Below are 17,511 nucleotides of genomic sequence, written 5' to 3'. Positions count from 1 at the left end.
TACATAAGGACATAAGAGAAGCCAATGCTGGATCAGGCCAATGGCCCATCCAGTCCAACACTTCGTGTCACACAGTGGCCAAAAATACCAGGGGCCATCAGGAGGTTCACCAGTGGGGCCAGGACACTAGAAACCCTTCCCCCACTGTTTCCCCCCTCCCCAGCACCAAGAATACAGAGCATCACTTGCCACAGACTGAGAGTCTGCAGGACTCAACCCTACAAGGTTTCATCCAAAACAGCCACTGGACTCCTCACAGTGGGGAGCCAGCCGAACCCACAGATCCCGCTTCCCCCAAGAGCACTTTCTTTCCCCAATTTTCTTACCAGTTATAGTCGAACCAGGATGCATAGCTGGGGATAATGATGTGATTCGTCTGTTCGGTGACGTTGTCTTCTCCTGTATCCATCGAGCGGCTCTGATCTCCTTTGTTGGGATCTTCATCTTCCTGCAGGAGAAACGGAGCCCGGGGGTTAAAAGCATGCAAGAAAGAAGTTTTCTTTCTTTCTTTCTTTCTTTCTTTCTTTCTTTTTTTCTTTCTTTCACTGGATGTTTCCAAGCAGAGGCTGGACGACCATCTTTCGAGTATGTTGTAGGGCTATTGTTCAGCTATGCTCCTGCAGAGCGCAGGGGGTTGGACTAGATGACCTACAAGGACCCTTCCAACTCTGACCTTCTATGATTCTATAAGTGAAAACTAACACGTGAGGGAGAGGACATGATGTTCAGATGACAGCCAGGTGGCGTCAGCATTCCAGTGGGTTGTTGAACTGACTTCCACGAGACACAAAGGAACAGACAGCGAAAGCAGAAGTCTCAAAACCTTCAGCTGTGCATTCCCCGGCCATCCACCCCACTCCATTCTTATCCCTTCCTCTCAAAGGCTAACCTGACTGGTTACTGGCAAATTCAGCGAAGGCTGTTCGATGGGGAAAGCTTGTGGGCTGTTCAGAAGTTCTTACCTAATCAAGATTCTTTCCTTTGCACACAAGTGAAATAATCACAGGGTGCCAAATATAAGACACCACAATAACGTAAACTGGTAAAGATGTCGCTCGTCATTATTTTGACAAAGGCTGTGATTACGTGTTCTTTCCAATTCCATCTTACCAGTAAGGTGCCTAAGCGGCTTTCCACAGAACTCTCTGCCTTGAATGAAGCACTGAGCAATGGTTGGCGGTGTGGGGCGACACAGACAGACACAGGGAAGAGGTAAGGTACTTGAAAGCCAGGAGGAGGTTAAAACTGAGTAACCGAGGCATAATGCATGTCACCTCGAGCTTCCACAGGCCTGAAGTAGACACAGAAGGGTGGCGGCAGGGTCCGCAGCCACTTTCACAATAACAGGATAAAATGGGTTAAGCTCATCCTTCACAACTTCTAGAGTGTGGCAAAGGGTGGCAAACAGTAGGGTGGAAGGGGCAGTGATGGGACTAAACCACTAACTCCTTTTCTGAGCGGCCCAGACCACCCACCCACAAACCAAGTGGGCCTTGGGGGAGGGGTACATGCCTTTTGCAACAAACAGCAGTGCCAAAAAGACTTCGCCAGTAAAAACATGCACCAATCAGGGCTCTTTTTGTAGAAAAAGCCCAGCAGGAACTCATTAGCATAATAGGCTAAACCCAACAGCAAAACTCATTAGCATATTAGGCCACACCCCTGACAGCACAGCTCATTGGCATATTAGGCCACACACCCCATGTTACCAGAAGTGTGCTCATCCAGCCACACCCACCTTTCCCTTCTTATTCTGTTGACCTTGTTTGTTGTCAAAACCCAAGGCTTTTTTGTAGCAGGAACTCCTTTGCATGTCAGGCCACACACCCCTAATGTAGCCAATCCTAATGATTTTCTACTATTGGGTGTGGCCTATTATGCTAATGAGTTCCTGCTGGGCGTGGCCAACTCAGGAGCCAGCCAGAACTCCGTTCCTGTGCGTTCCTGCCCAAAAATAGCCCTGCAATGCCTCCCTCTAAGCTGCGGAGTCTTGTGAGGAAAAATTCTACTCTGTTTGCTAATGGCATGAGCGTTGTGAGCAAGCGATTTGGCTACTGCATAAGTTAGCTTGCTCTGGAGCCCCTCCTTCCTGAGCGAAGACAAAAACGTGTGAGCCAGGGGCTAAAAAACCATGAGCTGGCTCACATTAACTCAGCTTAGCGGGAACACTGTGCACACCCCTCCCCCAGGGGATGTGGGCACTCCCTTTCAGGTCTGACATCCTCGGAAGAATCTTCGTGAACTCAGGATGAGGTCCTCGGAATCTCTAGAGGCAATTTTGTAGAACTGAGCAATGAGGACCAGGATACTTTCAGTAGCCCCTGGACGGGAAGATCAAGACCCAATGAACTGATTCAAGGACATCCCTCCTTGAAAAAAACGAACTGACACGATCACATTTAAAACCATTAATTGACAACACTGGAAAGGAGGTGGAGATGGCTGCCATTACCTTTCCTCCCGTCGCCACTGTCTCTTCATCCTGCTCATCTGCAAGACAAAGAGCAGAGAAGGGAGTGAAACGCCTCTGGACAGTCCCTGGTAATCATGGAGCCCCTGAATGTCAACAGGGCAGCATTTAGGGCAAGGAGGAGAATGTGCAGAGGTATCTTCATACGACTGCAGGCTCAGAGGAAGAAGAAGAGATTGGATTTATACCCCCTGCCCTTCACTACCCCAAAGGTGTCTCAGAGTGGCTCACAAACTCCTCTCCCTTCCCCTCCCCACAACAGACACCCTGGGAGGTGAGTGGGGCTGAGAGAACTCTTGACAGAAACTGCTCTTTTTTTCAAGAACAGCTGTGCCAGAGTTATGGCTTGCCCAAGGTTATCCAGCCAGGTGCAAGTGGAGGAGTGGGGAATCAAACCCGGTTCTCCCAGATTAGAGTCCGCGCACTTAATCACTACACCAGACTGGCTCAACTCCTCTTACAGAAAACCCCCCTCGCTACGGCCTGGAGTGTTACCTGCTTTGAGGCAGCGTCTCCCTCCCTGTGAACTTAATTGCCAGTTCAGACCTGGAGGAAGGGCCCCAACCAGCACCTCTTCCTCCCAAAGGGGAAAGGGGGTGCGCATGCGCAAAGGCAGGGTCTTGTCAGTGGAGGCTGCACTTCTGTGCCCAGAGAAACTGAACTGCCCAGAGACGTGTGTGCCCAGAGACTCAGTTCTAAAGCTGCCACGCACGGCCTGCGTCTCTGTATCAGCCACTTCAGGCCTGACCAGTCTGTTTATTTTGTGCAATTGCAATCTGTTAACTACTATATGAGTTCAGTTCATATTATGGCCCACAGATCATTTAGAAGCAAGAGAAAACTTTTATAAAATTAATTACCTAGGTAAAATCTCAACATACATCATTCGTCTTAAATTAACTAACAGTTTAAGGTTCAGCACCCGAGTAGACTCAACACGGGATGTTCACTCGGCCCGTCTTTTCATTACAGAGTGACGCTTAATATATGTCTTTAAAGAATCATTAAAAAGTGAACAAAAATAATATACATAATCATAGAAAAATATATTGACGGTGATCTCCGGAATGTCTCGCCGTTTCGAAGGAAGATCTTCTTCTGAACAAAGATGTAGGACAAAAAATGTCTCTCAGAAATTCATATCCCCTGGTGACGTCTCACAATTATCAAGGAAGATTCTCAATGTTCATAACAGCTGTAATGTGTAGTAGAACCTGCCATGGGCTAAGATGGTTGTAATTACAGAGGACAGAAACTGAGCCAAAGATACAGTCGTTCTTTGGTCAATCCAAGCCAGTGAGATTTTTGAGAGTCTTCTTGTATTGTTGTACAGACTGGGCATCAGCGATACTGTTTTGCAGGACTGCCCTGAACATTGCTTCAGTACTACAAGCGGTGAGCAGACTTGCCGCTGCACTGTCAGCAATTTTAGTTAGGACCAGTTCCCATCTACAATTGCATGAACAGATCGAGGACAGTTGCATAAAAGGTGACAAACAAGGGCGACTACGTGGTGACCTCTTACTGATTCCTCCTCTCTGCTTCCTTATTTACTTTTTATTTTAAATAATTTTTTTATTTTATTAAAAGATAAGTCAAGTATACATAAATAAACCCATTATGTCTCAACATTACTGCATAAACATTAATACAAACGGTGAGTGCAGAGACATATGTCACAATGCCGTCTATTAACTTGTCAGCAGGATCTTCATATTGTTGTTGTTGTTCAGTCGCACAATCGAGTCCGACTCTTCGCGACCCCATGGACCAGCTCCCGCCAAGCCCTCCTGTCTTCCACCGTCCTCTGAAGTTTGCTCAGTTTCATGTTCGTTGCATCTATGACACTGCCTAACCATCTCATCCTTTGCCGTCCCCGTCTTCTTTGACCTTCAGTCTTTCCCAGCATCAGGGTCTTCTGCTCCAGGGAGTGCTCCCTTCTCATTTGGTGGCCAAAGTATTTGAGCTTCAGTTTCATTATCTGGCCTTCCAGGGAACAGTCAGGGTTGATTTCTTTTAGGATTGACTGATTTGATCTTCTTGCAGTCCAAGGGACAGTATCTTCATATTACCATATCCTTATCACTTTCTTGTGATTTTCCAATTCTTCTAAGATTGCTATAATATTAACGTACAATCAATCTAGATATATTTTAGAAGGACCTCAATAGTATTCTGTGAGAGTGCTCAGACCATCCTCCTTCCATTGCTCAATGGAGAAATAAAGGTTGGGACCACCTTGTGATGGACAAAGTAGCAGATAAATAAGAGTCCCACACACGAGGGTACGCTTCCTTCTTTACAATGCAAGCCTTCAGTGGAAGGATCAGTATAACTAAGTTGCACTCACCTGTAAGTACTGTTCATCGAGTATCTTCTGTGCAGAGGCACATATGGGGAAAGCAGGCCTGCCATTGGAGAGGTTCTGACTAGGAGTATGCATTCAGTTTACCCAAACAACAACAAAACCTCCTGAAAAAATACCTTACAGCTATTTTGGGGGGTTTTTTCAGCTGAAAAGAAACTAAACTTTCTTTTCGGCTACTACGGTAATAGAGCTGAGCCCAAATAAAAGCCAACATTATTCAGCTGCTATTCGGGCGCAGTTTGATGAAGGCATTTAAAGAGGTTGCAGTCTCTTTACATGCCTTCTGAGTTCACTCACTGAGTCAGATGGCAGCAGCAACAGCACAGCTTGGAGAAGGCATGTAAAGAGACTTGCGGGATAAGGTGGAATACAAATTGAATAAAATTGAATAAAATAAATTTAAAAATCTAAAAGTAATGACTTCTATATTAAGGGACTGGGCCATACGGATCATCTGTTCCCCACGCATACAGAGGTCTTCAGTAGAAGAGGCCGGAGAGGAATCGCCCACCCCCTCACATCCGTACTCTAATCCGATGTACTGTTGGATCCATTGGATCCAATAGCAGCATCCTCTCCCCTCACAGGAGAGCGAGGCCTGCATGAAACCGCTGAAGGGGGGATACGAGGAAGCCCGATGAGAACAGCGATACAAATTCGCCTCCCTGGGATGAGCAATGTTGTCACTCCACTCCTCCAGATCACCTGGAGACATCATGTATAGGTGCAACAGCCATTGCAAAGGCGGCTGAGGCTATGGAACCATTGTCATTGGCGTCGGTTCAGAGTCACGTGGGACTTGATCTGCCGATAAGCCCGCTTCTAGTTCCCCATACATGATAGAAACCAGAGGGGATCTTGGGCCCGGGGCCCTAGGCTTCTCCTGAAGAGCAGCAGTAGGCTCAGGAGTGTGGACGGGACCATGGTGATTTGCATTTCTCCTTATCCTTGGACTTGGTCTTTGCCCTCTTAGCTGATGGTTTGGAAGAGGCATGATGAGCAGGAGGGGAGTGCGACCCAAATCGGACCCGTGTTCCCTCTAAGCTGAGTTAGTGCGAGCTAGCTCACAGTTTTTTAGCCTCCAGCTCACACATTTTTGTCTTAGCCCAGGAAGGAGGGCTCCAGAGCAAACTAATTGAAGCAGCAGCCAAATCGCTCGCTCACAATTTTAATGCCAATAGCTCACAAAGTAGATTTTTTGCTCACAAGACTCCACAGATTAGAGGGAGCATTGGTTGTAACCTGGATCCAGGTGGTGGACAATGTTCCCTCTAAGCTGTGGAGTCTTGTGAGCAAAAATCCTACTTTGTGAGCCAGCATTAAAGTTGTGAGCCAGCGATTTGGCTGCTGCGTAAATTAGTTTGCTCTGGAGCCCTCCTTCATGAGCTAAGACAAAAATGCGTGCATCGGAGGCTAAAAAACTGAGCTAGCTCACACTAAGTCAACTTAGAGGAAACACTGGTGGTGGAGTCTACCATGTCGATTCTGAGGACGCAGCAATGGGCAATTTTTCTGGGACCGACTTGGACGATGGCTCTGATGCTCTGAGGGCTTTCTCCCATAATGCTGCCTTGAGTTTTGATGCCCTATCCCCCTGAGCTTTGGCGGTGAAGCGCTGGCAGGCCTTACATGTGAGGATGTTGTGCCCTTCACCCAAACAAAACAGACCTAGGTCATGTTTGTCGGTTTGGGTCATCTTTGCCCCACAATGGGTGCGTTTTTTGAAAAGGGCTTTCTGAGCCGTGGTAGAAACTCAGAAGCCAGAACAACCCCAGCAAAACGGGTAAGCAGTTCTTCACCAATGCAAACGACTGGAGACTCCAAAACTCAACCTTCTCCCTCAGCGACAAGAGGGTGGGGGCGCTGCTGCACGGGAGCACATGGTCCCTAGGTGGGAACAAGTTTCTGGCTCTGGCGCACAGTGCCCCCTGGAGGCGTCTAGTTGTAAGAACCTCTCCCGATGGCAGGTCTGCTCATGTGCAGTCCCCATGCAGGACTGCACAGAAGATCGATGACGAACTACGATGCGGCTGTCCTACACCTCTAGATCAGGGAGAATTATAAGCTCAGGTAAAAGGGCCACAGAAAAGGAAAGAGGGCTCGGCTAAAAGAGCAAAGTACAGAATGTTATTTACCCAGGTCTGCTACTGTTCCTCCTTTCACGGGAGTGTTCTCACTGTCTTTCTTTGGGTTTACTGTAAAAAAAAAAAAAATTAAGGAAGCCTGAAAAGAAGTCAAGGTGTGCCTCCTCCCACCGGGCTGAGTGAAGTGAGCCCCACCATCTTTTGCCTCTCCCCCAGGTTGAGATCGAGCAGACCACCGCACCCAGATTTGTGATGAACTCCACACACTCCCGCTATCAGGATTCATTCTGAAGACACAGCATTCCAACCCCACTGAATTTCTTTGCCAGCTGATCGCATTTGGTAAGGAGTATATCAGGGTGGCATAATTCCTCATATCACCCCTATGAGGGAGGCTGGGATGAGAGGTTCCAACTGCCCCCAACCTGGTAAGCACCTGGCTGGTATCCAAATTCAACATGGTCCACCCTGGGACTGAGTCTGCAGGTCGGACTCCACACACGTCCACTCCGCCAGGCCTCAGCCTAAACCCAGCTCACTCACAGCAACTCCGCAGACTTTGAAATCTGCACGGAAGCTGACCCACCACTGCAGAGCTTTATATCCTGAAGGCGTTTTCCGGAACGGCCAAAAAAGCCTTTCTATTTGGATTTGCTTTCAGTTGGCGACTTTCAACAGTGACCAGGGTAATTTTTGTCCTGCGTCTGTAGTAATTTCTACCCACAAGCAGTGTTCCCTCTAAGCTGAGTTAGTGTGAGCTAGCTCACAATTTTTTAACCTCCAGTTCACACATTTTTGTCTTAGCTCAGGAAGGATGGCTCCAGAGCAAATTAATTTATGCAGTAGCCGAATCACTCACTCACAACTTTAATGCCGATAGCTCACAAAGTAGAATTCTTGCTCACAAGACTCCAAAGCTTAGAGGGAACATTGCCCACAAGCATTCCCCCCCCCCCACCCCAAGCTGAGCCTTTGGAAACAGAGGCAGCTAAGCCTCTTAGCCTCTGATGGAACGGGACTTGCACACACAGTTGACCAAAGTGACAACTCCTGATCTTTTCTGTTTTCTGCTTCGTGACTGAAATGGCACACAACAGACATGAGCAGGCGATGCACCAGAAGAACCTTCATGCCTTACTCCTCCCTTTACTATGGGGCACCAGAACCACTTTAATGTTCTCCAGCCCCACGGAGGATTTCCGGGGACACAAAACGGTGTTGGCTTTTTAAGCTGATTTTCCCTCTTCTTCTACAGACATCCAGACCAACGCTCCCTTTTAAGCTGTGAATTCTCATAAGCAAAAACTCTACTTTTTGAGCTACCGGCTTTAAAACTGCGAGCAAGCAGTTTCGCTGCTGCATAAATTGGTTTGCTCTGGAGCCATCCCTCCTGAGCGAAGACAAGAATGTGTGGGCCGGAGGCTAAAAAATGGTGAGCTGGCTCACACTAACTCAGCTTAGAGGGAACACTGATCCAGACATTTCTCATGCTGATCTTTGTGCTGTTTTGGGGTGGGGGGTGGGGGCAGGGGGAGGCAAGGAAGGTCTGTTCTGCTGACAGAAATCTAAGCCTGTGTGTCTAAGGCTGGGAAGCCATAATGTGCAATGGCCCGGTATTGGTATTAAATAGTTTTAAAAGAAGAACAAGGAGGGAGCAGAACTGTTTCCACTGTCCGTTCTAGTTCTGAGGTTTCGGAAAGAGCAGTCTGTGACTGTTCGCAGGGAAGCAAGATTCATGAACCTAGAATTCCTGCATCTGGAACACGCCAAATTTGCTCTCAGAATCTCATGGTTGCGGGTTGGAGGGGGTCAACTGCTGCCGTGCCCTCTTGGCACAGAAGAGGGACCCCTGATATCTGACAGCAGCCGAAACTGATTTGCCCTCCCATCGCAAGGCTCCTCTTTCTAAATGTCAGCAGCCTTTATCCTTACTTAGCCACGGGGGCTATTCTCCCGCCTACTGCTACGTGCACGGCTGACAACTGTCCAAACACGGCATGCAGTGTCTCGACTCCATCTGGTGCCAAACGCAATAGCAAGAGAGACGGGCTGCTTTCAGTGCAGTGCAGGAACACACAGGGCAGAGGCAGGCAGGTCTTGTGTACAGGAGGCATCACCCATTTTACTCTCCTTCTCCATGCGCACTTGCAATGTAGGCTATCATTTATTTATGTATTTGTCTTGATTTCTAATTCCGCTCTCGCCCACAATTAGTTAAGTTTAGTCCTCTAAAGCAATGGAAACCCAGACGCAGTTCCCTCGGACACTTGAGGAAGAACAAATGGGGACCTGGCAGCTCACAGAAAAAAAAGACCTTGGGTCAGTGGGCTAATCACATAACCTGGGGCTGAAACAGTGAGGCGGATTTTGAATGTAGGTAGATGTAGGGTAGAAGTGGAACAGAGGTCCATCAGGGGCTATTAGCCACAAAGGATAGACAGGAACTCTTGGTCTGGGACAAGGGATGCTCTGTATTCTTGGTGCTTGGTGGTGGGGGGGGGCAACAGTGGGAGGGCTTCTGGTGTCCTGGCCCCACTGCTGGACCTCCTGAGGGCACCTGGTATTTTTGGCGACTGTGTGACAACAGAGTGTTGGACTGGATGGGCCACTGGCCTGATCCAACATTGGCTTCTCTTATGTACTTATGGATGAACATTTGGAGCAGAGGTCCATCAGTGGCTATTAGCCACAAGGTGTAGATAGGAACTCTCGGTCTGGGGCAAGGGATGCTCTCTGTATTTTTGGTACCTGGGGGGGGGGCATCAGTGGGAGGGCTTCTGGAGTTCTGACCCCCGTGCTGGACCTCCTCTGATGGCCCCTGGTATTTTTGGCCACTGTGTGACACAGAGTGTAGGACTGGATGGGCCACTGGCCTGACCCAACACTGGATTCTCTTATGTTCTTATGGTAAACATATGGAGCAGAGGTCTATCAGTGGCTGTTAGCCACAAGGTATAGATAGGGACTCTCGGTCTGGGGCAAGTGATGCTCTGTATTCTTGGTGCTTGGGGGGGCAAGAGTGGGAGGGCTTCTAGTGTCCTGGCCCCACTGCTGGACTGTTCTTATTGGGGGGGGGGTCTCACATGCTGTGAGGGTGTTTTGGGGTGAGCACAGCTGGAGCAAAGATGAGGAAGCAGCCTGGCTTCAGGAGTCTAAAGGGAGCGTTTACTTTCAAACAGGCAAAGGAAACACTGGCCTTTAACTCGGAAGCACCTATGACGATGTGACATATCAAGTGAGGAATACCTCCTGGGTTCAACTCAGTCCTACTGCAGGCACTGCTCCAACAGACCAATGCATGTGCTGCGGGGAGAAGAGAGGAATCCGTTCTGCTCTGCGGTGATCACACACACACACGCAGGGTGGATCCCATGGATCTGCCGAGCCAGTGGAGGCCCTTTCCTCCGACACAGACAGACTCCACCAGTCGCGAGAGGCTCCCGGCGGCTTGGCTACAGCAAGAACACCCAGAAGCCTCAACTGTCTGAGCTTTTAGCCAATGCAGAGCTCGGCAGCTAGGGGAGAAAGGCCCGGCTGAAACCAGCGTTTATCATTTACTTATTTAACCCGTTTATACCCTGCTTTTCTTCCCAATCGGGACCCAAAGTGGCTGACATAGTTCCCCTCTCCTCTGTTTCATCCTCACTACAACCCTGTGAGGTAGGCCAGGCTGAGACAGTGGGAGTGGCCCAAGGTCACCCAAGTGAGCTTCCGTGGGGCAGAGGTAGGAATTCAAATCTGGGTCTCCCAGACACTAGTGCGCTACTCGTAACCTCTGAGCCACACTGGCATGCATGTCACATGCATTTCAACAGGAGGTCCAGCATTTGGGTCCCCCTACCGTTTTTAGGAAGAACCACTTCTTCTATGTTAGGCACCGGGGTCGGATCCTCCATGTCCTTCGTGAGGTCTTCTTGCTCATCGTCTTCCTTTTGCCCTCGCCTCTTCCCATAAAGACCAGCTTGCCTGGAAAAAATTAAGCACAGGTCACCCATCCTCCTTCGCCACCTGTCAACTAGAAATACACTGCGCATCAACACGGATGTGCCCCTGTGGGATGCCTCCAGGACAGCAGCATTCAACAGGCAGCACACAAGCAACTTTGGCTGTTCACCCAACTCCATTATTCTCACCTCTGAGGCTGCGTCAAACCCCTTTACATCTTCTTAAAAATATCATTTGACCAACCCTGCCCAGGGTCCAGGTTGGAAATGTAATCTATAACTCCCTCCTCTGATGGGAGCACGGGACGTAAATATGTCATGCAGCTTAATCACTATGGGCCCATAACACAGAAGCATGTGTGATTGTTATATCAAGAAGAGGAAGAGGAAGAAGAAGAGGAGGAAGAAGAGGAGGAGGAGGAGGAGGAGGAGGAGGAGGAGATTGGATTTATAGCCCGTCCTTCACTATCCAAGGGAGAGGGGCTTACAAACTCCTTTCCCTTCCCCTCCGCACAACAGACACCCTTGTGAGGTAGGCGGGGCTGAGAGAGCTCTGACAGAAACTGCTCTTTTCCCAAGAACAGTTCTGACAGAACTATGGCTTGCCCAAGGTTATCCAGCAGCTGTGAGTGGAACTCCATCGATTTTAATAAACGTGTCCAATTAAGCATTTGCTCAGCTTCAAGGCGGCTGTCTCCTGACTTGCTACTTCGGCATCTCCAGGTGCCTGTCGACTTGGAAGTCACTTCTTTGGCCCCCCCCCCAATAAACAACACGATAGCATGTGACATTTAAACCGAAGAATATTATGCAGCAAAGCTTCTTGATCATCTGCTGTAGGAATTTATATCTACTCAGGAAGGTGGGGTAGGGCTGAGTCATTATCTTGTAGGAGTTCCCCGGGCTGTGAAAACATGCTAATGGAGGAGCTTTCCTGAGGAGGTTCTTTTGTATATGGATTGTTTCCTGAGGAGGTTTCCTGTTTCCTGAGGAGGTTCTTTTGTATGTAGATTGTTTCCGGAGGAGGTTTCCTGTTTCCTGAGGAGGTTCTTTTGTATGTGGATTGGCTGTTGAAATTCTAATCTTACCCTGGAGTGCTATTGTCAGATGTAGAGCCTTTTGTGTTTTTCAGGACAGGAAACCATGCCCTATTTATTTTTAAACAGCTACTGGTGAAACGTCAGGTTCTACAATGCCAAGACCACAGCTACACAACCCAGAAAATCTACAACAACTAATGAACTCCGGCCATGAAAGCCTTCGACAAAAATGATCCTTGGCATCTTATTTGTACTTGGATATTTCTATCCACCCCAAAGCTGCTCACACAACCATTCTCCTGTCCTCCGTTTTACCCTCACAACAACCACCCTGCGAGATTGATCAGTCTGAGAGCGAGTGACTGGCCCAAGATCACCCTGCGGGCTTCCATGGCAGAGTGAGGATTCGAGCCTAGGTCTCCCAGAGCTTAGTCAGACTCCACAACCAGGGTGCCTGTGGCTCAGATTAGCTACATTCGAGTCCAGGAGCACCTTAAGAGACCAACAAAATTTCCCAGGTATCAGCTCTCGAGAGTCAACGCTCCCTCCGTCGGGCGCCATCACCAGAGCTTTGACCCTGAAAAGTTTATACGCCTGAAAATCTTGTTGGGACTCCCAAGGTGCTGCCGGACTTGAATCCCGCTCTTCTCCAGTTTGGTGTCGTGGTTAGGAGCGCGGACTCTAACCTGGGAGAACCGGGTTTGATCCCCCACTCCTCAACAGGCAGCTGCTGGAGCGACCTTGGGTCAGTCACAAGTTCTCTCAGAGCTGTTCTTGAAAGCGCAGTTTCTGTCAGAGCTCTCTCAGCCCCACCTACCTAACAGGGTGTCTGTTGTGGGGAGGGGAAGGGAAAGGAGATGGTAAGTCGCTCTGAGACGCCGAGTGACGGGCGGGTTATAAATCCAATCTCCTCTTCCTCTTCCTGAAGACCACTGTCACAAACTAGCCCCCCCCCCGATTACTCACCCTTTCTTTCCAGCCTTCTTCCTCGATTCAACCGGAGTGGAAGGAGGCGGCGGTGAAGGAGAGTGCCTTCTTTTCCTAGCGCCGGCGGTCGCCTTCCTGTCTCTGCGTTCCGGGCTGCGGACTGGCTGTGACAGAAGAGAACGTCCATCAGCATACTGAACTCAGCTGAGTGAAGCTCATCATTCCCGGCCCCCTGACGTAAGGCGTGTTCTCCCAGCCACCCGGATCAGTACTGCCCCGTCGACAGTTACTAACGTGGCCTTGCTCATAAACCAGCATACAAAATGCCGGGTATGAAACCTCAGCCGAAAGGAGGATGAAAGAATGACAAGCCCGCTGGGCTCTGAGAAGGGGCAGGTGAGGCAGCTGCTGCTGGAGTGGTGAGTGTTTTATTATTTGTCTTTCATTAACTGCTAAGAAGTAGCTGAGATTACTGTGTGGGAGGATAGTGTTTGAAGGTGTGTGGGTGAGTATAGCCTGTTGGAGAGTGGTGCTTGTTTGAGGAAGTGTGGTTTCTGTTAGTCTCTTTTGCCTGGGTGTAACTGATTGTGGCTTTTAGCAGTTTTGCCTGGGGCTAATTGCTGGCCCTGCCCTCTGCTGGGTGGGCCTTTAATTGTATAAGGCTCCTTCTCGCTAGAGGCGTGAGCCCTCTTCTTTGAGAGGGTGAACAAGCATGAGGACAAGGGGGACCCAATAGATGCTGTTTACCTAAACTTCCAGAAAACTTTTGATAAAGTGCCTCATCAAAGGCTCCTCAGTAAACCCAGCAGTTACAGGAGAAAAGGACAAGTCCTCTAGTGGATTAAAAACTGGTTAATTAAATTGATGGTGTGGCCTCATGTGGAGTACTGTGTACAGTTCTGGTCAATGCACCTCAAAAAAGATATTGCAGCACTGGAAGGAGTGCAGAAAAGGGCAACTAGAAGAATGACAAAAGGGTTGGAACACTTTCCCTATGAAGAAAGGTTAAAGCGGTTAGGGCTCTTTAGCTTGGAGAAACGACAACTGTGACATGATAAGAGGTTTACAAAGTTATGCATGGGATAGAGAAAACAGAGAAAGAAGCCCTTTTCTCCCTTTCTCACAATACAAGAACTCATGGGCACTCAATGAAATTAATGAGCAGTAGGCTTAAGAATAGATAAAAGTACTTCTTCACCCAAAGGGTAATTCATATGTGGAATTCACTGGCACAGGAAGTGCTGGAAGCTACAAGCACAGACAGCTTCAAAAGGGGATTAGATAAACATCTGGAGCAGAGTCCCATCAAAGGCTATAAGCCACAAGGTACAGAGGGAACACTCTGGGGCAAGGGATGCTCTGTCTTCTTGGTGCTTGGGAGGGGGGCAAGAGTGGGAGGGCTTCTGGAGTTCTGGCCCCACTGGTGGACCTCCTGAGGGCCCCTGGGTTTTAGCCACTGTGTGACACAGAGTGTCGGACTGGATGGGCCTGCTCCAACGTGGTTTCTCTTATGTTCTCTCCAGCACAACACTGCTAGCCTCCGGACGACCACCTGCTACCTTAACAGCTTTGAGTTACACAAGGAAGGAGAGGCTGCTAATGCCACTGCTCGACACTCTATGCCCACAGGAAGTAGGGAAGTCTTACTTCTTCGTTCTTCATATAGATCCGCTGGCGAAAGCTAACTGGCTTCTTGTTCTCGTCCACCTCATAGTCTTCTTCATTCATCCATTCATTGAATACGTCTGTGTCCAGAACCCATTTGGCGTGAATCTATAAAAAAAACAATCACAACCAAATGTTCAGAACAAATCCTCCTTGTGCTGCTGTTTCTGCACATGGAGAGAGTTTTGAACAGGGAATCTCCTCCAAGGGTGCACTGGAGGCCACTGTGAGAGACCGGATGCTGGACTGGCTGGACCCTCCCTGGTCTGATCCAGCAGGGCTCTTCTGAGGTTCTTCTCAGGGGAAGGCCTCAGCCTCCCTGCCCTGTCGTTGGCCCTCCAGAGGAACTGGCTGGCCACTGTGTGAGACGGGAGGCTGGACTAGAGGGACCCTCACTGGTCTGACCCAGCAGGGCTGAGGTTCTTATCAGGGGAAGGCCTCGGCCTCTCTGCCCTGTTGTTGGCCCTCCAGAGGAACTGGCTGGCCCCTGTGTGAGATGGGATGCTGGACTAGATGGACCCTCCCTTTTATTTTATTTTGTATTTGCTGGTTTTATTTTGTATTTGCTGTTTTTAAACTGTATGTTGGTTTTAAATTGTTTGTAAGCCACCCTGAGCCTCTTCGGCGGGAGGGTGGGGTAGAAATTTAATAAATAAATAAATAATAAAATCATTGGTCTGATCCAGAAAGGCTCTTCTGATGCTCCTAAAACACATGCTTAAAAACTAGATGTCAACTAACCACTACCTGAATTCATGGGTGCTAGAGTATAAGTTGCATTAAGACCCTCAGTAACTTTTGCCATTATATGCATATTCCACAGTTTTGAATACCAATTTTGCCTATCTGGTCCATTTTTATCTTCCCATTTTAATACAACAGCGTTTTTAGCCACTGATAAAAGCATAGCTAGGTAAAGGTAAAGGTTTCCCTTGCTTGAAAGCTAGTCGAATCCAACTTTAAGGATGAGGTGCTAATCTGTTTCCAAGCTGAAGAACCAGCGCTGTCCGAAGACGTTTCCGTGGTCATGTGGCCGGCATGACTAGACGCCGAGGTGCACGGAACGCTGTTACCTTTCCACCGAAGCGGTCCCTATTTATCTACTTGCAGTTTCTTGCTTTCGAACTGCTAGGTTGGCAGGAGCTGGAACTAAAGACGGGAGCTCACTCTCTCATGCGGCGCTTGGGTCTCGAACTGCCGAACTACCGAACTTCCAGGGTGACTCATGACGGAGTGAGCTCCCGTCTCTCATTCCAGCTCCTGCCAACCTAGCAGTTCGAAAGCAAGAAACTGCAAGTAGATAAATAGGGACCACTTCGGTGTTTAGTCACGTCGGCCACATGACCACGGAAATGTCTTCGGACAGTGCTGGCTCTTTGGCTTGGAAACGGAGATGAGCACCGCAGCCCTAGAGTCGGACTCAACTGGCTTTCGAGCGAGGGAGCGAGGGAGACCTTCGCCTTTGCCTGTATTCGGATAGGAGACCAAGGAAGTCCAGGGCTGGTGGGCAGAGGCAGATAATGGCAAACCTCCTCCGAGCATCTTTGGCCTTGGAAACCCTCCGGGGTCACTGGAAGTTGGCTTTCCACCACAGCTCAGTGCCTCCGTTCACAGAGTGAACAGGAAACAGAAGCAGCATCCGCCCCCTCAGAGAAGCTCTGGTTGAAAAGGCACAGCCAGAGAAAAACCTAAAAGCGTCCCTTTGTCTTCAGAGGACTGGAGTTTAAGACCTGCTCATGTGATCAGACGGACCGGCTTGCCTTCCCAGCCCAGCAAAGGAAGATGCTCCCCCGCTCCTTCACGCTCATTCTCATCACGTAATACTCCTGACTCTGCTGATGGCAGACAAATGAATTAATGACTCTGGGAAGAAGAAGGCGTCATGTTGTGTCACAAACAAGTAGGGCAATTATCTGAAAAGAAATAGTTCCCTCCTAACTAAGCCCTTGTTTTCTCTAAGTAAAATGCAATCAGCCTCAAATCGGTCTACGGCACAGGGCCTCTCAGGGCTCTGGAGACCTTAACAAGGCAGCCGGTATTGATCTGCCCGCATTCCGCAAAACCTGAAAAATTAAGAAACTTTGCCACAATTAACATGACCATTAACTAAGCCAGCTTCCTCCAAGCAAACAATCAAGATTCTGGCGAGAGCCAGTGTGGTGATGTGGTTAACAGTAGCTGGACTCTAATCTGGGAGAACCATGTTTGATTCCCCATTCCGGGACAAAAGTGGGGGGGGGGGGGGGGGAGGCCTTTTAGAAACCTGGGATCCAGAACCTGAAAAAGTTAGTCAAATAGATAAGAGGGCCAACAATAAAAGCTTAATATATATATAGTATATAAAAAGATACATGTATTTATTAACAAAAATATATAAGGGCCCAATCATACCTCATGTAAAAATACCAGAATCTAACACACAAGGGCCAATGGACTTGACCTGATGTGTTTCGACCTGCGTAGGCCTTCTTCAGAGGTCAAACACAGTGAGGAACATACTGGCTTATATAATAGTACAGTACGATCATACAGATATAAAATATAAATACAAGGACCAGAAAAAAGTTGTTCCAAAATGAAATCACTAGGCACAGAATAAAAGTACAAAGGAGGCCTCCAAAGATGCAATCGCATGCCAAGTGGTGTGTCACTGGTAATAATTTGTGGTCCAGAAAGGGCCTTCCTATGGTTGTTTAGAAAAAGTATCAGGTTCTGATTCCCCATTCCTCCACATGAAGCCAGCGGGGTGACTGTGGGTGAGTCACAGCTCTTTCCCAGCTCTCTCAACCCATAAAAAAACAAGCCTAGCTTGCCACTAGCATAATGCTAGAACTTGCAGCTGCCAGACAATCCTAGACTCTCTTGGCTATTCTACACACAAGGCCAAAGGATAATGATAATTATTACTGTAATTCAACATTCTGACTTTTTAAAGGCAAGCCATTCTTTATGTAGCCAGTCTTGGTGGTGGTGGTGGTGGTGGTGGTGGTGGTGGTGGTAATAATAATAATAA

General features: G+C 48.6%; 1 protein-coding gene across 1 annotated transcript in view; it reads right to left on the bottom strand.

Moving 5' to 3' along the window:
- Positions 1-326: 326 nt before the first annotated feature.
- Positions 327-17,511, bottom strand: part of LOC107123536 (SWI/SNF complex subunit SMARCC1-like) — a gene marked incomplete at its 3' end in the record, with an annotated part of 51,858 nt that continues 34,673 nt past the window's right edge. The window contains exons 8-13 of the mRNA XM_015426788.1: positions 14,481-14,606; positions 12,873-12,997; positions 10,764-10,888; positions 6,974-7,033; positions 2,453-2,490; positions 327-448 (exon numbers count right to left, since the gene is read on the bottom strand). Coding sequence (XP_015282274.1) covers positions 327-448; positions 2,453-2,490; positions 6,974-7,033; positions 10,764-10,888; positions 12,873-12,997; positions 14,481-14,606 — 596 coding nt within the window. The remainder of the gene's footprint in view (positions 449-2,452; positions 2,491-6,973; positions 7,034-10,763; positions 10,889-12,872; positions 12,998-14,480; positions 14,607-17,511) is intronic.

This window comes from Gekko japonicus, unplaced genomic scaffold (genome assembly GCF_001447785.1).
Source record: "Gekko japonicus isolate JY-2015 unplaced genomic scaffold, Gekko_japonicus_V1.1 scaffold5200, whole genome shotgun sequence".
Lineage (NCBI taxonomy): Eukaryota > Metazoa > Chordata > Lepidosauria > Squamata > Gekkonidae > Gekko > Gekko japonicus.
Note: the sequence above shows the minus strand (reverse complement) of the source record. Positions and strands in the feature narration are given on the sequence as shown.